Genomic DNA, 25536 nt, shown 5'->3' with positions numbered 1-25536 from the left:
CTGTAAAAAACGCCGACGTTTCGAGACTTTGCGAAAATTTTGCGAGACTTGCGAAATTTTTGCGAGACTTGCGAAATTTTAAGGTACCCATCGCTACCATCGTGGTTTAACACAAACAAGACATAAGACATCAGTGTTGGACTCAAACTATCCTAGGACCCGTGGGTTTACAATAAAGCTGTTTATTTTCGACTATCATAGAGATCATGGCATCAGGGTCTAGTGGAAAGTTCATGGCCGTCGAGATCTACTCGTATAACCAAAGTCTTGACACCTTTACACCGTGTCATAGCATCATCAGTGTGGAGTTGAGTCCGTTTGCAAATGGAGGCATGAGACAGGCGCATCATGGATACAGGCACTCAGACTTCCAGGTCTGTCATGAGGATGATGGTGATGATAATGATGATTATGATAATTAATTACTCTGTTGGTGATTATGATTATGATAATGATGATGATAGTGATAATTATAGTAAAAAGTAATACTTGTTGATAATAAGGATGATAAAGACTATTGAAGATGATGTTGACAATAAACTATGTTGATGATTATGATAATGACGATGATGACAATAATGATGATGGTAATGACGATGTCTATGTTGTTGATGATGATGATGATAGTAGACTTTATTGATGATTAGGATGGTGATGGTCTAATGATGATGATAGTGATTATGATGATAATGATGATTACAATGATAATGATACTTATGATGATATTTTCATTTTGTTGATTATAACGATAATGATATAAGTATGATCATGATGATTATGGAAATACTGATTATGATTATAATAATAATTATTATCATCATTGCCTGGTGGCGGGGATGATAAATGAGGATGTTTGATTATTATTATGATTTTCCACACCATTTTTAATTACATGATTATTTTGGTGATTCTGATGATGATGCTGATGGTGTTCTTATGCTGTTGTTGATTATGTTGGTCATTTTTCATCAGAAAGTTGTGATAAAGCGGGATCTTCAGGGTGACAACAACCGAACAGACGCAGAAAATGATGTGCGTATGCAGCACAGGTGTCAGGATCTTGCTTCACAATATAACCAGAATCCAGCCACTACCAAAAAGGTTTGTAGTACATGAGTAGAAACCCTGTATATCAGAATCCAGCCACTACCAAAAAGGTTTGTAGTACATGAGTAGAAACCCTGTATATCAGAATCCAGCCACTACCAAAAAGGTTTGTAGTACATGAGTAGAAGCCCTGTATATCAGAATCCAGCCACTACCAAAAAGGTTTGTAGTACATGAGTAGAAGCCCTGTATATCAGAATCCAGCCACTACCAAAAAGGTTTGTAGTACATGAGTAGAAGCCCTGCATACAAGAATCCAGCCACTACCAAAAAGGTTTGTAGTGCATGAGTAGAAGCCCTGTATATCAGAATCCAGCCACTACCAAAAAGGTTTGTAGTACATGAGTAGAAGCCCTGTATATCAGAATCCAGCCACTACCAAAAAGGTTTGTAGTACATGAGTAGAAGCCCTGTATATCAGAATCCAGCCACTACCAAAAAGGTTTGTAGTACATGAGTAGAAGCCCTGTATAGCCACTACCAAAAAGGTTTCTAGTACATGAGTAGAAGCCCTGTATATCAGAATCCAGCTAATACCAAAAAGGTTTGTAGTACATGAGTAGAAACCCTGTATATCAGAATCCAGCTAATACCAAAAAGGTTTGTAGCACAGTAAGACCTTGCTAACCAGAACCCAGGCACTACCAAAAAAGGTTGTATCACAGTAAGACCTTGTTAACCAGAACCCAGCCACTACCAAAAAAGGTTGTATCACAGTAAGACCTTGTTAACCAGAACCCAGCCACTACCAGAAAAGGTTGTATCACAGTAAGACCTTGTTAACCAGAACCCAGCCGCTACCAAAAAGGTTTGTAGCACAGTTAGACCTTGCTAACCAGAACCCAGCCACTACCAAACAGGTTTGTAGCACAGTTAGACCTTGCTAACCAGAACCCAGCCGCTATCAAAAGTGCTGGTTGCTGCATCTTGTGTGCTTCTCATTTTTTCTGCCAGACCAGAGTGCTAAAGCTCAAGTACTGTTTCAAAGGAACCCGAGACAAGTTGACTTTTTTAGTATATTTTGTACTGAACATAAACTGAGACCAGAGATTATTGACTGCATTTTTGAACTACCTTTTCCACCTTCAATGCTCGGACTGCTGCATGTGAATATAAATAATTCAATACACAGTGCCGTAGCAGGCCTCAAAATATTGGAGGGGCACAATACAGAAACATTTAGAAAATATTTGGGGGCATAGCCACGCCCCTACATGTCATTTTTGTGTATTTTTTTTAAATATTGGGAGGGGGCACAGCCCAGATACAAAGCTGCAAAAAGTTTTATGTATAATACCTTTTTTGACATGTTCAACAGATCAAATTTGTTGAAGCATTTCTGATCAAGTTCAATGGAGGGCCATGGGCCGGGGAGTTTGCAGTCATGGAGCCTTTTCTTGAGGGGTCGTATGTGAAGCATAGCAGAAACGTCCCTGCAGGACGCCCCATGACACCCAGGGTAACACCCCAGGTATGGACACTATTCCAAGGGGGGGGGGGAGTGAAGGGTTCCGTGACACCCAGGGTAACACCCCAGGTATGGACACTATTCCATGGGGGAGTGAAGGGTTCCATGACACCCAGGGTAACACCCCAGGTATGGACACCATTCCAAGGGGGAGTGAAGGGTTCCATGACACCCAGGGTAACACCCCAGGTATGTACACCATTCCAAGGGGGAGTAAAGGGTTCCATGACACCCAGGGTAACACCCCAGGTATGGACACTATTCCAAGGAGGGGGGGGGGAGTGAAGGGTTCCATGACACCCAGGGTAACACCCCAGGTATGGACACTATTCCAAGGGGGAGTGAAGGGTTCCATGACACCCAGGGTAACACCCCAGGTATGGACACTATTCCAAGGGGGAGTGAAGGGTTCCATGACACCCAGGGTAACACCCCAGGTATGGACACTATTCCAAGGGGGAGTGAAGGGTTCCATGACACTCAGGGTAACACCCCAGGTATGGACACTATTCAAATGGGGAGTGAAGGGTTCCATGACACCCAGGGTAACACCCCAGGTATGGACACCATTCCAAAAGGGAGTGAAGGGTTCCATGACACCCAAGTTAACACCCCAGGTATGGACACTATTCCAAGGGTGAGTGAAGGGTTTCATGACACCCAGGGTAACACCCCAGGTATGGACACATTCCAAGGGGGAGTCAAGGGTTCCATGACACCCAGGGTAACACCCCAGGTATGGACACATTCCAAGGGGGAGTAAAGGGTTTCATGACAACCAGGGTAACACCCCAGGTATGGACACTATTCCAAGGCGGAGTGAAGGGTTCCATGACACCCAAGGTAACACCCCATGTATTGACACTATTCCAAGGGGGAGTGAAGGGTTCCATGACACCGTGGGTAACACCCCATGTATTGACACTATTTCAAGGCGAAGTGAAGGGTTCCATGACACCCAGGGTGACACACCAGGTATGGACACTATTCCAAGGGGGAGTGAAGGGTTCCATGACACCCAGGGTAACACCCCAGGTATGGACACATTCCAAGGGGGGGTTGAAAGGTTCCATGACACCCAGGGTAACGCCCAAGGTATGGACACTATTCCAAGGGGGAGTGAAGGGTTCCATGACACCCAAGGTAACACCCCAGGTGTGGACACCATTCCAAGGGGGGTGAAGGGTTCCATGACACCCAGGGTAACACCCCATGTATTGACACTATTCCAAGGCGGAGTGAAAGGTTCCATGACACCCAAGGTAACGCCCCAGGTATGGACACTATTCCAAGGGGGGTGAAGGGTTCCATGACACCCAGGGTAACACCCCATGTATGGACACCATTCCAAGGGGGAGTAAAGGGTTCCATGACACCCAAGGTATGGACACTATTCCAAAAGGGAGTGAAGGGTTGCATGACACCCAGGGTAACACCCCAGGTATGGACACTATTCCATGGGGGAGTGAAGGGTTCCATGACACCCAGGGTAACACCCCAGGTATGGACACATTCCAAGGGGGAGTGAAGGGTTCCATGACAGCCAAGGTAACACCCCAGGTATGGACACTATTCCAAGGGGGGTGAAGGGTTCCATGACACCCAGGGTAACACCCCAGGTATGGACACTATTCCAAGGGTGAGTGAAGGCTTCCATGATGCCCAGGGTAACACCCCAGGTATGGACACTATTCCAAGGGTGAGTGAAGGGTTCCATGATACCCAGGGTAACACCCCAGGAATGGACACTATTCCAAGGGGGAGTGAAGGGTTCCATGACACCCAGGGTAACACCCCATGTATTGACACTATTCCAAGGCGGAGTGAAGGGTTCCATGACACCCAAGGTAACACCCCAGGTATGGACACTATTTCAAGGGGGAGTGAAGGGTTCCATGACACCCAGGGTAACACCCCAGGTATGGACACTATTCCAAGGGTGAGTGAAGGGTTCCATGATACCCAGGGTAACACCCCAGGTATGGACACATTCCAAGGGGGGGGGGGAAGGGGGAGGGTTTCATGACACCCAGGGTAACACCCCAGGTATGGACACTATTCCAAGGGGGAGTGAAGGGTTTTATGACACCCAGGGTAACACCCCAGGTATGGACACCATTCCAAGGGGGGTGAAGGGTTCCATGACACCCAGGGTAACACCCCATGTATTGACTCTATTCCAAGGCGGAGTGAAGGGTTCCATGACACCCAAGGTAACGCCCCAGGTATGGACACTATTCCAAGGAGGGTGAAGGGTTCCATGACACCCAGGGTAACACCCCATGTATTGACACTATTCCAAGGCGGAGTGAAGGGTTCCATGACACCCAGGGTAACACCCCATGTATGGACACCATTCCAAGGGGGAGTAAAGGGTTCCATGACACCCAAGGTAACACCCAAGGTATGGACACTATTCCAAAAGGGAGTGAAGGGTTGCATGACACCCAGGGTAACACCCCAGGTATGGACACTATTCCATGGGGGAGTGAAGGGTTCCATGACACCCAGGGTAACACCCCAGGTATGGACACATTCCAAGGGGGAGTGAAGGGTTCCATGACACCCAAGGTAACACCCCAGGTATGGACACTATTCCAAGGGGGTGAAGGGTTCCATGACACTCAGGGTAACACCCCAGGTATGGACACTATTCCAGGGGTGAGTGAAGGGTTCCATGATACCCAGGGTAACACCCCAGGTATGGACACTATTCCAAGGGTGAGTGAAGGGTTCCATGATACCCAGGGTAACACCCCAGGTATGGACACTATTCCAAGGGGGAGTGAAGGGTTCCATGACACCCAGGGTAACACCCCATGTATTGACACTATTCCAAGGCGGAGTGAAGGGTTCCATGACACCCAAGGTAACACCCCAGGTATGGACACTATTCCAAGGGGGAGTGAAGGGTTCCATGACACCCAGGGTAACACCCCAGGTATGGACACTATTCCAAGGGTGAGTGAAGGGTTCCATGATACCCAGGGTAACACCCCAGGTATGGACACTATTCCAAGGGGGAGTGAAGGGTTCCATGACACCCAGGGTAACACCCCAGGTATGGACACCATTCCAAGGGGGAGTAAAGGGTTCCATGACACCCAGGGTAACACCCCAGGTATGGACACTATTCCAAGGGGGGGGGGGGAGTGAAGGGTTCCATGACACCCAGGGTAACACCCCAGGTATGGACACTATTCCAAGGGGGAGTGAAGGGTTCCATGACACTTAGGGTAACACCCCAGGTATGGACACCATTCCAAGGGGGAGTAAAGGGTTCCATGAAACCCAAGGTAACACCCCAGGTATGGACACTATTCCAAGGGGGAGTGAAGGGTTCCATGACACCCAGGGTAACACCCCAGGTATGGACACTATTCCAAAAGGGAGTGAAGGGTTCCATGACACCCAGGGTAACACCCCAGGTATGGACACTATTCCAAGGGGTAGTGAAGGGTTCCATGACACCCAAGGTAACACCCCAGGTATGGACACTATTCCAAGGGGGAGTGAAGGGTTCCATGACACCCAGGGTAACACCCCAGGTATGGACACCATTCCAAGGGGGAGTAAAGGGTTCCATGACACCCAAGGTAACGCCCAAGGTATGGACACTATTCCAAGGGGGAGTGAAGGGTTCCATGACACCCAGGGTAACACCCCAGGTATGGACACTATTCCAAGGGGGAGTGAAGGGTTTCATGACACCCAGGGTAACACCCCAGGTATGGACACTATTCCAAGGGGGAGTGAAGGGTTCCATGACACCCAGGGTAACACCCCAGGTATGGACACTATTCCAAGGGGGAGTGAAGGGTTCCATGACACTCAGGGTAACACCCCAGGTATGGACACTATTCAAATGGGGAGTGAAGGGTTCCATGACACCCAGGGTAACATCCCAGGTATGGACACCATTCCAAAAGGGAGTGAAGGGTTCCATGACACCCAAGTTAACACCCCAGGTATGGACACTATTCCAAGGGTGAGTGAAGGGTTTCATGACACCCAGGGTAACACCCCAGTTATGGACACATTCCAAGGGGGAGTCAAGGGTTCCATGACACCCAGGGTAACACCCCAGGTATGGACACATTCCAAGGGGGAGTAAAGGGTTTCATGACACCCAGGGTAACACCCCAGGTATGGACACTATTCCAAGGCGGAGTGAAGGGTTCCATGACACCCAAGGTAACACCCCATGTATTGACACTATTCCAAGGGGGAGTGAAGGGTTCCATGACACCCTGGGTAACACCCCATGTATTGACACTATTTCAAGGCGAAGTGAAGGGTTCCATGACACCCAGGGTGACTCACCAGGTATGGACACTATTCCAAGGGGGAGTGAAGGGTTCCATGACACCCAGGGTAACACCCCAGGTATGGACACATTCCAAGGGGGGGTGAAAGGTTCCATGACACCCAGGGTAACGCCCAAGGTATGGACACTATTCCAAGGGGGAGTGAAGGGTTCCATGACACCCAAGGTAACACCCCAGGTGTGGACACCATTCCAAGGGGGGTGAAGGGTTCCATGACACCCAGGGTAACACCCCATGTATTGACACTATTCCAAGGCGGAGTGAAAGGTTCCATGACACCCAAGGTAACGCCCCAGGTATGGACACTATTCCAAGGGGGGTGAAGGGTTCCATGACACCCAGGGTAACACCCCATGTATTGACACTATTCCAAGGCGGAGTGAAGGGTTCCATGACACCCAGGGTAACACCCCATGTATGGACACCATTCCAGGGGGGAGTAAAGGGTTCCATGACACCCAAGGTAACACCCAAGGTATGGACACTATTCCAAAAGGGAGTGAAGGGTTGCATGACACCCAGGGTAACACCCGAAGTATGGACACTATTCCATGGGGGAGTGAAGGGTTCCATGACACCCAGGGTAACACCCCAGGTATGGACACTTTCCAAGGGGGAGTGAAGGGTTCCATGACACCCAAGGTAACACCCCAGGTATGGACACTATTCCAAGGGGGGTGAAGGGTTCCATGACACCCAGGGTAACACCCCAGGTATGGACACTATTCCAAGGGTGAGTGAAGGGTTCCATGATACCCAGGGTAACACCCCAGGTATGGACACTATTCCAAGGGTGAGTGAAGGGTTCCATGATACCCAGGGTAACACCCCAGGTATGGACACTATTCCAAGGGGGAGTGAAGGGTTCCATGACACCCAGGGTAACACCACATGTATTGACACTATTCCAAGGCGGAGTGAAGGGTTCCATGACACCCAAGGTAACACCCCAGGTATGGACACTATTCCAAGGGGGAGTGAAGGGTTCCATGACACCCAGGGTAACACCCCAGGTATGGACACTATTCCAAGGGTGAGTGAAGGGTTCCATGATACCCAGGGTAACACCCCAGGTATGGACACATTCCAAGGGGGGGGGAGGGGGAGGGTTTCATGACACCCAGGGTAACACCCCAGGTATGGACACTATTCCAAGGGGGAGTGAAGGGTTTTATGACACCCAGGGTAACACCCCAGGTATGGACACTATTCCAAGGGTGAGTGAAGGGTTCCATGATACCCAGGGTAACACCCCAGGTATGGACACTATTCCAAGGGGGAGTGAAGGGTTCCATGACACCCAGGGTAACACCCCAGGTATGGACACCATTCCAAGGGGGAGTAAAGGGTTCCATGACACCCAGGGTAACACCCCAGGTATGGACACTATTCCAAAAGGGAGTGAAGAGTTCCATAACACCTAGGGTAACCTTCAAGGTATGGACACTATTCCAAGGGGGGTGAAGGGTTCCATGACACCCAGGGTAACACCCCATGTATGGACACTATTCCAAGGGGGAGTGAAGGGTTCCATGACACCCAGGGTAACACCCCAGGTATGGACACCATTCCAAGGGGGAGTAAAGGGTTCCATGACACCCAAGGTAACACCCCAGGTATGGACACTATTCCAAGGGGGAGTGAAGGGTTCAATGACACCCAGGGTAACACCCCATGTATCGACACTATTCCAAGGGGGAGTAAAGGGTTCCATGACACCCAAGGTAACACCCCAGGTATGGACACTATTCCAAGGGGGAGTGAAGGGTTCCATGACACCCAGAGTAACACCCCAGGTATGGACACCATTCCAAGGGGGAGTAAAGGGTTCCATGACACCCAAGGTAACACCCCAGGTATGGACACTATTCCAAGGGGGAGTGAAAGGTTCCATGACACCCAGGGTAACACCCCATGTATTGACACTATTCCAAGGCGAAGTGAAGGAATTCATGACACCCAGGGTAACACCCCAGGTATGGACACTATTCTAAGGCGAAGTGAAGGGTTCCATGACACCCAGGGCAACACCCCAGGTATGGACACTATTCCAAGGGGGAGTGAAGGGTTCCATGACACCCAGGGTAACACCCCAGGTATGGACACCATTCCAAGGGGGAGTAAAGGGTTCCATGAAACCCAAGGTAACACCCCAGGTATGGACACTATTCCAAGGGGGAGTGAAGGGTTCCATGACACCCAGGGTAACACCCCAGGTATGGACACTATTCCAAAAGGGAGTGAAGGGTTCCATGACACCCAGGGTAACACCCCAGGTATGGACACTATTCCAAGGGGTAGTGAAGGGTTCCATGACACCCAAGGTAACACCCCAGGTATGGACACTATTCCAAGGGGGAGTGAAGGGTTCCATGACACCCAGGGTAACACCCCAGGTATGGACACCATTCCAAGGGGGAGTAAAGGGTTCCATGACACCCAAGGTAACGCCCAAGGTATGGACACTATTCCAAGGGGGAGTGAAGGGTTCCATGACACCCAGGGTAACACCCCAGGTATGGACACTATTCCAAGGGGGAGTGAAGGGTTTCATGACACCCAGGGTAACACCCCAGGTATGGACACTATTCCAAGGGGGAGTGAAGGGTTCCATGACACTCAGGGTAACACCCCAGGTATGGACACTATTCAAATGGGGAGTGAAGGGTTCCATGACACCCAGGGTAACACCCCAGGTATGGACACCATTCCAAAAGGGAGTGAAGGGTTCCATGACACCCAAGTTAACACCCCAGGTATGGACACTATTCCAAGGGTGAGTGAAGGGTTTCATGACACCCAGGGTAACACCCCAGGTATGGACACATTCCAAGGGGGAGTCAAGGGTTCCATGACACCCAGGGTAACACCCCAGGTATGGACACATTCCAAGGGGGAGTAAAGGGTTTCATGACACCCAGGGTAACACCCCAGGTATGGACACTATTCCAAGGCGGAGTGAAGGGTTCCATGACACCCAAGGTAACACCCCATGTATTGACACTATTCCAAGGGGGAGTGAAGGGTTCCATGACACCCTGGGTAACACCCCATGTATTGACACTATTTCAAGGCGAAGTGAAGGGTTCCATGACACCCAGGGTGACACACCAGGTATGGACACTATTCCAAGGGGGAGTGAAGGGTTCCATGACACCCAGGGTAACACCCCAGGTATGGACACATTCCAAGGGGGGGGTGAAAGGTTCCATGACACCCAGGGTAACGCCCAAGGTATGGACACTATTCCAAGGGGGAGTGAAGTGTTCCATGACACCCAAGGTAACACCCCAGGTGTGGACACCATTCCAAGGGGGGTGAAGGGTTCCATGACACCCAGGGTAACACCCCATGTATTGACACTATTCCAAGGCGGAGTGAAAGGTTCCATGACACCCAAGGTAACGCCCCAGGTATGGACACTATTCCAAGGGGGGTGAAGGGTTCCATGACACCCAGGGTAACACCCCATGTATTGACACTATTCCAAGGCGGAGTGAAGGGTTCCATGACACCCAGGGTAACACCCCATGTATGGACACCATTCCAAGGGGGAGTAAAGGGTTCCATGACACCCAAGGTAACACCCAAGGTATGGACACTATTCCAAAAGGGAGTGAAGGGTTGCATAACACCCAGGGTAACACCCCAGGTATGGACACTATTCCATGGGGGAGTGAAGGGTTCCATGACACCCAGGGTAACACCCCAGGTATGGACACATTCCAAGGGGGAGTGAAGGGTTCCATGACACCCAAGGTAACACCCCAGGTATGGACACTATTCCAAGGGGGGTGAAGGGTTCCATGACACCCAGGGTAACACCCCAGGTATGGACACTATTCCAAGGGTAAGTGAAGGGTTCCATGATACCCAGGGTAACACCCCAGGTATGGACACTATTCCAAGGGTGAGTGAAGGGTTCCATGATACCCAGGGTAACACCCCAGGTATGGACACTATTCCAAGGGGGAGTGAAGGTGTTGGAATTCAGATAGGTCAGATAGATGAGATGCTTCTGGATATGAACACAACTTTTAGTTTCCACTTGTCGATATTCACGGGTAAAGTTCTACACGAGTTTCAACTTCAAAATTATCACGAATTACCACGAGATTCGCTGAAATAAACAAATACTGAAGATGAAAATTATGGCAATTTCCGCTAATTATACAAACGCATGATACTTACACGGGTGCGGAATCCATCCAAAAACAAATCCATACAATATTCATTAGATTCAGGTCAAAAACTCCAATAAAAAACTCCAGGAAATTCTCGACGAACTGAAAACGTTTTGCACGAGGCTATGCGACCGCGCAAAGCTCGGAACCAGGCCTCTAACACAGGGAGCCCGGATAATGGCGACAACATCCCGCCCCCCATGAACTCCTGCGGAGGAGGTTCATAACTATAAACGTATTGTCATAACGCTAATTTCCGTTCTATATTACACTATCTACGTCTGTCCCTTGAGTCTCCAATCGGATCCGTATCTAGACATCCTCATCCTCGGCTTCCAGCAGACACAACTTGGTTACCGGGCGCTTGTAGGTCGTCCCTTTACCGCGCACCTCTGCACTCCTTACCAATCCATCCACGCCAGGAAACACATTAATCACGCGCGCAAGAGGCCAGTTGTTTCGTCCAACGTTGTCGTCCGCAACGAGCACTATATCTCCGACGTGTAGGTTTCGCTGTTTCCTGTTCCACTTGCTTCGAACTTGCAAGGAAGGAATGTACTCTTTCAACCAGCGACGCCAGTAGTGGTTAGCAAGTAATTGCGCTTGTCTCCACCGCTTCCGACTGTACTTATCTGCCCGTTCATCCGTATCCGTAGGAAGATTCATCGTAGGTCGCACGTTCAGAAAGTGATTGGGCGTAAGAGGATCCTCATCATCAGGATTCTCTGGATTCCGGGTTAGCGGTCTTGAATTCGCGATACGTTCTGCCTCAGTAAACACGGTGGTCAGCACTTCATCGTTGAGGGGGTTCTTCCCCAGGATCGCCTTCAGACTTCGCTTGACGACTCTCACCATCCTCTCCCACACGCCTGACATGTGGGTGGCTCCAGGTGGATTAAAGATCCACTTGCATCCTTTCGCAGAACACTCACGTCCGATCTTGTCATGATCCATTCCTTCCAGATGTTCACGTATCTCCCGATCAGCTCCCACAAAATTGGACCCGTTATCCGACCACAGTTCCACAACATGGCCCCTGCGATTCAGGAACCTCATCAGAGCGAGTATGAAATCATCCGTCTCTAGCGACTTAGCTAACTCGAGATGAACTGCTCGGGAGTTCATGCAAACAAAGATAGCTCCCCAGCGCTTCTCAGTCACTCTTCCTCTTCCCCGCTTAACATATAACGGTCCAAAATAGTCAATACCTGTATACGTAAAGGGTGGCTCGTAAGGGATCATCCGAATTCTAGGTAGATCTCCCATCTCTTGCTTCAAAGTAGTTCTTCTTTGCTTGCGACAATGAATGCATCTTCCAAGAACAGCCTTGATGGCCACTCTCGCTTTCACAATCCAAAACTGCTCTCTCAGCAGGGATAGTACTTGTTCCACGCCACAATGACCGTTGCTTTCGTGTAGGTGGCGGATCAAGATAGTAGTGATATGACTCTGTTTCGGCAATATCATGGGATTCTTGGCATCATCACTCATCGGTGCCATCGAGATCCTTCCTCCAACTCTCATAACTTCATCGCCTTTCATGACCGGCTTAAGCTTCAAGATAGCACTAGCAACATTCACCTCCTTTCCTGCCTTCAGAGCCTTCACTTCTTCAGGGAAACTTTCCCGCTGTACTAGTACAGCTATTCGTCGCTTGGCGCGTTCTATGTCGTCTGGACTTAGCTTGTTCTCTGACTCTCCAGGTGTCTTTTCAGTAGGCTTTGCATGCTTTCTTGTCTTCAACCACTCCACAAACTTCATTACCCACGCAACCTTTCGAATGGTCTTCATCCAATCAGAAGTGTCGGTTAGAAGCTTTTCCAGGCCATCTCCTGGCTCCAGGTCAGTGAAGAACACTTCTTTCTTTATCTCCAGACTTTCTTCAGACAGGGCATCAAATTTATTATCTGGCCATTGATCTTCTGACTCTCTCAAGAAACTCGGACCATTAAGCCATCGCTCATCCCGGAGAAACTCATCTATGGTTAGACCTCGACTTACTTCGTCGGAAGGATTTAGTTTTCCCGGACAGTGTCGCCATTGGTCAGGATTAGTCGCTTCGCGAATCTCTGTAACCCTGTTGGCTACATACGTCTGGAATCTGCGGGTTTCATTATTGATATAGTTAAGTGTTATCATCGAATCAGTCCAAAACACGACTCTGTCAGGCTTCAGGTCCAGTTCTCGGCGAACTGCTTGGTCCACCCGTGTTGCCAGTAGGGCTCCTTGTAGCTCCAGCCTTGGGATGGTTGAGCCTTTAATAGGTGCATTCCTTGACTTTCCGGCGACGAAAGCACACTCCACCATTCCGTCCGGGTACTCGATTCGTAAGTAGCTTACTGACCCGTATCCTGCCTCCGAGGCATCACTAAAGTGATGGAGTTGTAGTCCAACACCTTCATGGTCTGGCCTGCTGAAGTAGCATCGGGGGATAGACAAATCTTCAAGCTGTACAAGTTCCCTTTTCCATGTCTGCCACTGACGCAGAATGTCTCCACTGAGCGGCTCGTCCCATGGTGCCTTCCGCCTCCATAGGGCTTGCATGATCTGCTTGCCACGCATTATCACTGGTGCAGCAAAGTTCAAAGGGTCAAAGACAGAGCTGATTGTCGATAGTACTCCTCTCATAGTATCAGCCTTCTCAGTGTTGCTCACCTTGAACCCGAAGGTGTCTGTCTCCACGTTCCATCTAACTCCAAGTGCCCGCTCGACTGGGAGTTCATCAAGATCTAAATCAAGCGTTGGTGCTGCCCTCTTCTCGATAGGCACTTCAGCAAGGACCTCCCTACTGTTACTCATAAACTTTGTGAGGTTGAACCCTCCTCTACCACAAAGTTCGGTTAACTCGTTCGCAAGCGTGACTGCACTCGCACTCGTGTCTACGCTTTTTAGTACATCATCCACATAAAAATTATGCAGGACAGTTTCGATGGTGGTATCTCCAAAGTCACCAGCATTGTCAGTTGTAGTTTTCTTGAGTGTCCAGTTGGCTGCACAAGGCGAGTCGGTTGCCCCAAAGACATGCACGTTCATGGCATATTCTTCTGGAGGGTCATCAGAGCTTTTGTCCCACCAAAGAAATCGCAGAGAATCTTGGTCTTCTTCTCTAACTCCGACCTGAAGGAACATCCCTTCTATATCAGCTACCATTGCAACATTGTCCTCCCTGAACCGTAGGAGCACCCCAGTCAGGCTGTTTGTACAATCAGGTCCATGTAACAAGTACTTATTCAACGAAGTACCTTGGTACTCTGATGCAGCATCAAAAATTATCCTCAGCTTACCAGGTTTGTTGATATTCGTCACTGCAAAATGAGGTAAGTACCAAGTTCTCGGTCCAGTCTCTTGTGCTTCTTCTGGGCTGAGTTTGCGTGCATGCCCTTTAGTGATATACTTCTCCATGGCTGCTCGATACTTCTCCTCCAATCCAGGCTCTCGTGAAAACTTACGCTTCAGACTATTCAGTCTTTTGTCGGCTTCATTCCGGTTATTAGGTAGGGTCACATCATCATCCCGCCACAGGAGGCCTGTTTCATAGTGACCATCACGCTTAGTAATGGTCTTCTCCAACTTATCGATAGCCTTCCTGTCTTCCCTGGACAGATGGTGCAATATAAAACTTGGGGATCCCTTGTCCGTCCCAACACTCTTTGTACCGAAACTCTCCAAATCCCAGAACCGCTCAATCTGATGCTGAAGTTCTTTCTTATAATCAGCAAAGTTCAGGTTTACTTCCTTGCATGAGGTCTCCCCTTGAAGGGTTCCTGTAATTACCCATCCAAGAGGACCTCTCAAAGCCTTCAAATCACTGGCTTTCGTCGCAGGTCTACGCACTTCAAACACCTCATGCGCATAGCCAACGTCCTTTCCTATCAGAACCGAAACCTTAGGCATGTCTACCGAGGGAATCTCAATATCCCTCAGATGCGGGTGTGCCTCTCTGTCAATATCTTTAGGAAGACACTTTTCGTTGACATTGAATTTCTTCGTTACCAAACCCTCAGTTACGGGAATTCTATCCCCTTCACCACTTGCGTGTTGCAGTTCAAACTCCACAACCTCTATCTGTTCCTTACTACTTCCCATCATGGTGGTGATGGATATTTCCTCAGTATGACCTTTAAGTTCGAGTTTCGCTGAAACCTCCGAGCTTATCATAGTTCCTCTTGAGCCATTATCCAGTAGCCCATACGTTGTCAGAGAGTTCCCATTTGGGGCAATCAATTTAACTGGTACAACATGTAGTAACACCGTTTTTGTGGCTCTTTCAGAAAATGTTGCGTATTGCTCGGTTTGCCTGTGTGGCTCCCCACCCCGGGTGCCCTGAGCATGGTCTCTTCTAGGGGGTCCCTCGGTCGTCCCCTCCCCTGCGCTCGAGTTAAGTTCTTTGGGAGGGTCATCTTTAGCTCTAGGGGGGTTATGTAACAAGGTGTGGTGTTTTCGCTCACTTTTGCAGTTACAAAAAGTGGTTGTATGGCATCTGTCCCTCATATGTCCTGGCCTAAGGCATATATGACACAATCTCTTCTCCTTTACCAGTCGCCAACGGCCGGGTAAGTCCCTTCCCTTGAAATTTGCACAGTCTGAAAGCCTATGTTCTCCTTGACAGCAAGGACAGGTCTTAATTGGGGCTTGTTTACCCATAGTAGTTTCAAGGGGTGAGCCTTCCATGTCTGTTTTAAAGACAGAAGTCTGTTTCTGGTAGTTCTTGCCTTTCCCACCCTGCTCGGGTCTTTTATCACCACCACCCTTGTTCTCACTCATGCTTAGGTTAACAAAACCTGGGTCATTCTTTATGGCTGCTTGCCTCTTCACATAATCTGCCAAATCTGAAATCTTAGGGATACCCCCCTTTTCTCTTATCTTGTAGGATACATCACCCCATTTATTTACTAAATACTGGGGAAGCCTTCTAACTATCTGTTTCATGTTTGAGATAGTACTGGCTTCAATAGCATATTCCCCAACAAGTTTCTTTGAGGCTGATTCAAGTTGCTCTGCAAAATCCCTCAGTCCCTTATAATCATGATTGTTCAATCTTGGGCCTCTGGTCAAATTGTCAATACAAGAAGCAGCGACGGTCGCTGGCTGCCCATATCGGTCTTCCAAAATATCAACTATCACTGAATAGCTGCAACCGGAAACCCTTTCCACAACTTCAAAAGCCTCCCCCGAGAGGAACTTCGGTAGGAATTCAACCTTTTGTGAATCACTTAAAATTTCATCTTCTAAATTATCTCTCAATCTCTTCCTAAAATTAGGAAAGTCACTTGGATTCCCAGAGAACTTAACAGGTTGCATGGCTTGGAGCATGGTCAGCTTTAACATGATATCAGTATTGTTCACGGGAAGAAAACCAAACAGGGTTTTCCTATAACTACTAGGGGGGGCTTCTTGGTCATTAATCTGGGGTTTTCTCTCAGGAATGGGGTCTTTAGGATGGGAAGGGCCCTCCATTAGCTTAGGTGTGTCTGGTCTAGGATTATCAGGAATGGGGTCACATTGCTCGGTCCATTTCATTAGCTTTTCCTCTTGAGACATGGGTGGCATGACCCCTACATCCCCTTTATACTCTTCTGACACACAACTATCAGACTCACTCCCTCTCTCTTCTAATAACTCAGCTTCCTTTTCTGCGATTTGAACCTGGAACTTGAGCTTACATGCTCTCGCTTTCTGTTCATATTCCAATTCTATTTTCTTACGTTCCAGATCCATTCGATGCTGAGCTATCTCTTCTTCTTGTTGCAAAAGAAGCTTTTTCATTTCTATTTTCTCTCTTAATTTCCTAGACCTACTAGACAGCCTTGACTTAGTTGAGTTTGACTTTCCTTTCTTCAAACGTTCATTTGCCAATTTGGTAGTAGTTTCACACTCATTACGAGTTTCTTCAAATTTCTCTTTCACTCTGTTGAATTCATCGGTTGCCAATTCTTCCAAAATGTACGACTGATAGCAGTCCTCATAGTTATTCAAAGCCGACTGTAATTCATTCAAGGCTGTCTGTATTTCATTGGCTCTAGAGGGATCATCAAGACAAGTTTTGAGCTCTTTCATGTGAATACTCACGCGCCCTAGGTAGCCTCCTAGGGACCTTTTCTTGCTTTCTATTCGTTCGACTTCCCTACTAGCTTCGTTTTCACTCATGTTTCCAAGATAATAATCCTCAGTGTTCATTTACTCTTCCGTCGAATGATGTTGGAATTCAGATAGGTCAGATAGATGAGATGCTTCTGGATATGAACACAACTTTTAGTTTCCACTTGTCGATATTCACGGGTAAAGTTCTACACGAGTTTCAACTTCAAAATTATCACGAATTACCACGAGATTCGCTGAAATAAACAAATACTGAAGATGAAAATTATGGCAATTTCCGCTAATTATACAAACGCATGATACTTACACGGGTGCGGAATCCATCCAAAAACAAATCCATACAATATTCATTAGATTCAGGTCAAAAACTCCAATAAAAAACTCCAGGAAATTCTCGACGAACTGAAAACGTTTTGCACGAGGCTATGCGACCGCGCAAAGCTCGGAACCAGGCCTCTAACACAGGGAGCCCGGATAATGGCGACAACAGAAGGGTTCCATGACACCCAGGGTAACACCCCATGTATTGACACTATTCCAAGGCGGAGTGAAGGGTTCCATGACACCCAAGGTAACACCCCAGGTATGGACACTATTCCAAGGGGGAGTGAAGGGTTCCATGACACCCAGGGTAACACCCCAGGTATGGACACTATTCCAAGGGTGAGTGAAGGGTTCTATGATACCCAGGGTAACACCCCAGGTATGGACACATTCCAAGGGGGGGGGGGAGGGGGAGGGTTTCATGACACCCAGGGTAACACCCCAGGTATGGACACTATTCCAAGGGGGAGTGAAGGGTTTTATGACACCCAGGGTAACACCCCAGGTATGGACACCATTCCAAGGGGGGTGAAGGGTTCCATGACACCCAGGGTAACACCCCATGTATTGACACTATTCCAAGGCGGAGTGAAGGGTTCCATGACACCCAAGGTAACGCCCCAGGTATGGACACTATTCCAAGGGGGGTGAAGGGTTCCATGACACCCAGGGTAAGACCTCATGTATTGACACTATTCCAAGGCGGAGTGAAGGGTTCCATGACACCCAGGGTAACACCCCATGTATGGACACCATTCCAAAGGGGAGTAAAGGGTTCCATGACACCCAAGGTAACACCCAAGGTATGGAAACTATTCCAAAAGGGAGTGAAGGGTTGCATGACTCCCAGGGTAACACCCCAGGTATGGACACTATTCTATGGGGGAGTGAAGGGTTCCATGACACCCAGGGTAACACCCCAGGTATGGACACATTCCAAGGGGGAGTGAAGGGTTCCATGACACCCAAAGTAACACCCCAGGTATGGACACTATTCCAAGGGGGTGAAGGGTTCCATGACACTCAGGGTAACACCCCAGGTATGGACACTATTCCAGGGGTGAGTGAAGGGTTCCATGATACCCAGGGTAACACCCAAGGTATGGACACTATTCCATGGGGGAGTGAAGGGTTCCATGACACCCAGGGTAACACCCCAGGTATGGACACATTCCAAGGGGGAGTGAAGGGTTCCATGACACCCAAGGTAACACCCCAGGTATGGACACTATTCCAAGGGGGGTGAAGGGTTCCATGACACCCAGGGTAACACCCCAGGTATGGACACTATTCCAAGGGTGAGTGAAGGGTTCCATGATACCCAGGGTAACACCCCAGGTATGGACACTATTCCAAGGGTGAGTGAAGGGTTCCATGATACCCAGGGTAACACCCCAGGTATGGACACTATTTCAAGGGGGAGTGAAGGGTTCCATGACACCCAGGGTAACACCCCATGTATTGACACTATTCCAAGGCGGAGTGAAGGGTTCCATGACACCCAAGGTAACACCCCAGGTATGGACACTATTCCAAGGAGGAGTGAAGGGTTCCATGACACCCAGGGTAACACCCCAGGTATGGACACTATTCCAAATGTGAGTGAAGGGTTCTATGATACCCAGGGTAACACCCCAGGTATGGACACATTCCAAGGGGGGGGGGGAGGGGGAGGGTTTCATGACACCCAGGGTAACACCCCAGGTATGGACACTATTCCAAGGGGGAGTGAAGGGTTTTATGACACCCAGGGTAACACCCCAGGTATGGACACCATTCCAAGGGGGGTGAAGGGTTCCATGACACCCAGGGTAACACCCCATGTATTGACACTATTCCAAGGCGGAGTGAAGGGTTCCATGACACCCAAGGTAACGCCCCAGGTATGGACACTATTCCAAGGGGGGTGAAGGGTTCCATGACACCCAGGGTAAGACCTCATGTATTGACACTTTTCCAAGGCGGAGTGAAGGGTTCCATGACACCCAAGGTAACACCCAAGGTATGGACACTATTCCAAAAGGGAGTGAAGGGTTGCATGACACCCAGGGTAACACCCCAGGTATGGACACTATTCCATGGGGGAGTGAAGGGTTCCATGACACCCAGGGTAACAAACCAGGTATGGACACATTCCAAGGGGGAGTGAAGGGTTCCATGACACCCAAGGTAACACCCCAGGTATGGACACTATTCCAAGGGGGTGAAGGGTTCCATGACACTCAGGGTAACACCCCAGGTATGGACACTATTCCAGGGGTGAGTGAAGGGTTCCATGATACCCAGGGTAACACCCCAGGTATGGACACTATTCCAAGGGTGAGTGAAGGGTTCCATGATACTCAGGGTAACACCCCAGGTATGGACACTATTCCAAGGGGGAGTGAAGGATTCCATGACACCCAGGGTAACACCCCATGTATTGACACTATTCCAAGGCGGAGTGAAGGGTTCCATGACACCCAAGGTAACACCCCAGGTATGGACACTATTCCAAGGGGGAGTGAAGGGTTCCATGACACCCAGGGTAACACCCCAGGTATGGACACTATTCCAAGGGTGAGTGAAGGGTTCCATGATACCCAGGGTAACACCCCAGGTATGGACACTATTCCAAGGGGGAGTGAAGGGTTCCATGACACCCAGGGTAACACCCCAGGTATGGACACCATTCCAAGGGGGAGTAAAGGGTTCCATGACACCCAGGGTAACACCCCAGGTATGGACACTATTCCAAGGGGGGGGGAGTGAAGGGTTCCATGACACCCAGGGTAACACCCCAGGTATGGACACTATTCCATGGGGGAGTGAAGGGTTCCATGACACCCAGGGTAACACCCCAGGTATGGACACCATTCCAAGGGGGAGTAAAGGGTTCCATGACACCCAGGATAACACCCCAGGTATGGACACTATTCCAAAAGGGAGTGAAGAGTTCCATAACACCTAGGGTAACCTTCAAGGTATGGACACTATTCCAAGGGGGGTGAAGGGTTCTATGACACCCAGGGTAACACCCCATGTATGGACACTATTCCAAGGGGGAGTGAAGGGTTCCATGACACCCAGGGTAACACCCCAGGTATGGACACCATTCCAAGGGGGAGTAAAGGGTTCCATGACACCCAAGGTAACACCCCAGGTATGGACACTATTTCAAGGGGGAGTGAAGGGTTCCATGACACCCAGGGTAACACCCCATGTATCGACACTATTCCAAGGGGGAGTGAAGGGTTCCATGACACCCAAGGTAACACCCCAGGTATGGACACTATTCCAAGGGGGAGTGAAGGGTTCCATGACACCCAGAGTAACACCCCAGGTATGGACACCATTCCAAGGGGGAGTAAAGGGTTCCATGACACCCAAGGTAACACCCCAGGTATGGACACTATTCCAAGGGGGAGTGAAGGGTTCCATGACACCCAGGGTAACACCCCATGTATTGACACTATTCCAAGGCGAAGTGAAGGAATTCATGACACCCAGGGTAACACCCCATGTATGGACACCATTCCAAGGGGGAGTAAAGGGTTCCATGACACCCAAGGTAACACCCAAGGTATGGACACTATTCCAAAAGGGAGTGAAGGGTTGCATAACACCCAGGGTAACACCCCAGGTATGGACACTATTCCATGGGGGAGTGAAGGGTTCCATGACACCCAGGGTAACACCCCAGGTATGGACACATTCCAAGGGGGAGTGAAGGGTTCCATGACACCCAAAATAACACCCCAGGTATGGACACTATTCCAAGGGGGGTGAAGGGTTCCATGACACCCAGGGTAACACCCCAGGTATGGACACTATTCCAAGGGTGAGTGAAGGGTTCCATGATACCCAGGGTAACACCCCAGGTATGGACACTATTCCAAGGGTGAGTGAAGGGTTCCATGATACCCAGGGTAACACCCCAGGTATGGACACTATTCCAAGGGGGAGTGAAGGGTTCCATGACACCCAGGGTAACACCCCATGTATTGACACTATTCCAAGGCGGAGTGAAGGGTTCCATGACACACAAGGTAACACCCCAGGTATGGACACTATTCCAAGGGGGAGTGAAGGGTTCCATGACACCCAGGGTAACACCCCAGGTATGGACACTATTCCAAGGGTGAGTGAAGGGTTCCATGATACTCAGGGTAACACCCCAGGTATGGACACTATTCCAAGGGGGAGTGAAGGATTCCATGACACCCAGGGTAACACCCCATGTATTGACACTATTCCAAGGCGGAGTGAAGGGTTCCATGACACCCAAGGTAACACCCCAGGTATGGACACTATTCCAAGGGTGAGTGAAGGGTTCTATGATACCCAGGGTAACACCCCAGGTATGGACACATTCCAAGGGGGGGGGGGAGGGGGAGGGTTTCATGACACCCAGGGTAACACCCAAGGTATGGACACTATTCCAAGGGGGAGTGAAGGGTTTTATGACACCCAGGGTAACACCCCAGGTATGGACACCATTCCAAGGGGGGTGAAGGGTTCCATGACACCCAGGGTAACACCCCATGTATTGACACTATTCCAAGGCGGAGTGAAGGGTTCCATGACACCCAAGGTAACACCCCAGGTATGGACACTATTCCAAGGGGGAGTGAAGGGTTCCATGACACCCAGGGTAACACCCCAGGTATGGACACTATTCCAAGGGTGAGTGAAGGGTTCCATGATACTCAGGGTAACACCCCAGGTATGGACACTATTCCAAGGGGGAGTGAAGGATTCCATGACACCCAGGGTAACACCCCATGTATTGACACTATTCCAAGGCGGAGTGAAGGGTTCCATGACACCCAAGGTAACACCCCAGGTATGGACACTATTCCAAGGGTGAGTGAAGGGTTCTATGATACCCAGGGTAACACCCCAGGTATGGACACATTCCAAGGGGGGGGGAGGGGGAGGGTTTCATGACACCCAGGGTAACACCCCAGGTATGGACACTATTCCAAGGGGGAGTGAAGGGTTTTATGACACCCAGGGTAACACCCCAGGTATGGACACCATTCCAAGGGGGGTGAAGGGTTCCATGACACCCAGGGTAACACCCCATGTATTGACACTATTCCAAGGCGGAGTGAAGGGTTCCATGACACCCAAGGTAACGCCCCAGGTATAGACACTATTCCAAGGGGGGTGAATGGTTCCATGACACCCAGGGTAAGACCTCATGTATTGACACTATTCCAAGGCGGAGTGAAGGGTTCCATGACACCCAGGGTAACACCCCATGTATGGACACCATTCCAAAGGGGAGTAAAGGGTTCCATGACACCCAAGGTAACACCCAAGGTATGGACACTATTCCAAAAGGGAGTGAAGGGTTGCATGACACCCAGGGTAACACCCCAGGTATGGACACTATTCCATGGGGGAGTGAAGGGTTCCATGACACCCAGGGTAACACCCCAGGTATGGACACATTCCAAGGGGGAGTGAAGGGTTCCATGACACCCAAGGTAACACCCCAGGTATGGACACTATTCCAAGGGGGTGAAGGGTTCCATGACACTCAGGGTAACACCCCAGGTATGGACACTATTCCAGGGGTGAGTGAAGGGTTCCATGATACCCAGGGTAACACCCCAGGTATGGACACTATTCCAAGGGGGAGTGAAGGAATTCATGACACCCAGGGTAACACCCCATGTATTGACACTATTCCAAGGCGGAGTGAAGGGTTCCATGACACCCAAGGTAACACCCCAGGTATGGACACTATTCCAAGGGTGAGTGAAGGGTTCTATGATACCCAGGGTAACACCCCAGGTATGGACACATTCCAAGGGGGGGGGGGAGGGGGAGGGTTTCATGACACCCAGGGTAACACCCCAGGTATGGACACTATTCCAAGGGGGAGTGAAGGGTTTTATGACACCCAGGGTAACACCCCAGGTATGGACACCATTCCAAGGGGGGTGAAGGGTTCCATGACACCCAGGGTAACACCCCATGTATTGACACTATTCCAAGGCGGAGTGAAGGGTTCCATGACACCCAAGGTAACGCCCCAGGTATAGACACTATTCCAAGGGGGGTGAATGGTTCCATGACACCCAGGGTAAGACCTCATGTATTGACACTATTCCAAGGCGGAGTGAAGGGTTCCATGACACCCAGGGTAACACCCCATGTATGGACACCATTCCAAAGGGGAGTAAAGGGTTCCATGACACCCAAGGTAACACCCAAGGTATGGACACTATTCCAAAAGGGAGTGAAGGGTTGCATGACACCCAGGGTAACACCCCAGGTATGGACACTATTCCATGGGGGAGTGAAGGGTTCCATGACACCCAGGGTAACACCCCAGGTATGGACACATTCCAAGGGGGAGTGAAGGGTTCCATGACACCCAAGGTAACACCCCAGGTATGGACACTATTCCAAGGGGGTGAAGGGTTCCATGACACTCAGGGTAACACCCCAGGTATGGACACTATTCCAGGGGTGAGTGAAGGGTTCCATGATACCCAGGGTAACACCCCAGGTATGGACACTATTCCATGGGGGAGTGAAGGGTTCCATGACACCCAGGGTAACACCCCAGGTATGGACACATTCCAAGGGGGAGTGAAGGGTTCCATGACACCCAAGGTAACACCCCAGGTATAGACACTATTCCAAGGGGGATGAAGGGTTCCATGACACCCAGGGTAACACCCCAGGTATGGACACTATTCCAAGGGTGAGTGAAGGGTTCCATGATACCCAGGGTAACACCCCAGGTATGGACACTATTCCAAGGGTGAGTGAAGGGTTCCATGATACCCAGGGTAACACCCCATGTATTGACACTATTCCAAGGCGGAGTGAAGGGTTCCATGACACCCAAGGTAGCACCCCAGGTATGGACACTATTCCAAGGGGGAGTGAAGGGTTCCATGACACCCAGGGTAACACCCCAGGTATGGACACTATTCCAAGGGTGAGTGAAGGGTTCTATGATACCCAGGGTAACACCCCAGGTATGGACACATTCCAAGGGGGGGGGGGGAGGGGGAGGGTTTCATGACACCCAGGGTAACACCCCAGGTATGGACACTATTCCAAGGGGGAGTGAAGGGTTTTATGACACCCAGGGTAACACCCCAGGTATGGACACCATTCCAAGGGGGGTGAAGGGTTCCATGACACCCAGGGTAACACCCCATGTATTGACACTATTCCAAGGCGGAGTGAAGGGTTCCATGACACCCAAGGTAACGCCCCAGGTATGGACACTATTCCAAGGGGGGTGAAGGGTTCCATGACACCCAGGGTAAGACCTCATGTATTGACACTATTCCAAGGGGGAGTGAAGGGTTCCATGACACCCAAGGTAACACCCCATGTATGGACACCATTCCAAAGGGGAGTAAAGGGTTCCATGACACCCAAGGTAACACCCAAGGTATGGACACTATTCCAAAAGGGAGTGAAGGGTTGCATGACACCCAGGGTAACACCCCAGGTATGGACACTATTCCATGGGGGAGTGAAGGGTTCCATGACACCCAGGGTAACACCCCAGGTATGGACACATTCCAAGGGGGAGTGAAGGGTTCCATGACACCCAAGGTAACACCCCAGGTATGGACACTATTCCAAGGGGGTGAAGGGTTCCATGACACTCAGGGTAACACCCCAAGTATGGACACTATTCCAGGGGTGAGTGAAGGGTTCCATTATACCCAGGGTAACACCCCAGGTATGGACACTATTCCAAGGGTGAGTGAAGGGTTCCATGATACCCAGGGTAACACCCCAGGTATGGACACTATTCCAAGGGGGAGTGAAGGGTTCCATGACACCCAGGGTAACACCCCATGTATTGACACTATTCCAAGGCGGAGTGAAGGGTTCCATGACACCCAAGGTAACACCCCAGGTATGGACACTATTCCAAGGGGGAGTGAAGGGTTCCATGACACCCAGGGTAACACCCCAGGTATGGACACTATTCCAAGGGTGAGTGAAGGGTTCCATAATACCCAGGGTAACACCCCAGGTATGGACACTATTCCAAGGG

The 25536-nt window shown here is 49.8% G+C and overlaps 2 protein-coding genes across 3 annotated transcripts in view; one reads left to right on the top strand and one right to left on the bottom strand.

Moving 5' to 3' along the window:
- The window catches only part of LOC125559040 (myosin heavy chain kinase C-like), a 36931-nt gene that overhangs the window by 3816 nt on the left and 7579 nt on the right, over nt 1-25536 (top strand). Inside the window, exons 2-4 of the mRNA XM_048720856.1 lie at nt 202-374; nt 973-1101; nt 2426-2578. Coding sequence (XP_048576813.1) covers nt 207-374; nt 973-1101; nt 2426-2578 — 450 coding nt within the window. The 5' untranslated portion in view covers nt 202-206. The remainder of the gene's footprint in view (nt 1-201; nt 375-972; nt 1102-2425; nt 2579-25536) is intronic.
- Nucleotides 10923-17673, bottom strand: LOC5501502. Of its 2 annotated transcripts, none has more exons than XR_007306290.1 (2): nt 11095-17673; nt 10923-11023 (listed from the first exon to the last, which is right to left on the bottom strand). XR_007306290.1 is itself a non-coding variant. In XM_048720850.1 (2 exons), the coding sequence occupies exon 2, from the start codon at nt 17262-17264 to the stop codon at nt 11400-11402; it is 5865 nt and encodes a 1954-aa protein (XP_048576807.1). In that variant the 5' UTR covers nt 17265-17422; nt 17494-17673; the 3' UTR covers nt 10923-11399. The 2 variants fall into 2 exon arrangements, 1 of the variants encoding a protein (XP_048576807.1); XM_048720850.1 differs by having other exon boundaries at nt 10923-17422; nt 17494-17673.

This window comes from Nematostella vectensis, chromosome 13 (assembly GCF_932526225.1).
Source record: "Nematostella vectensis chromosome 13, jaNemVect1.1, whole genome shotgun sequence".
Classification (NCBI taxonomy): domain Eukaryota; kingdom Metazoa; phylum Cnidaria; class Anthozoa; order Actiniaria; family Edwardsiidae; genus Nematostella; species Nematostella vectensis.
This window is presented reverse-complemented; position numbering and strand designations above follow the sequence as displayed.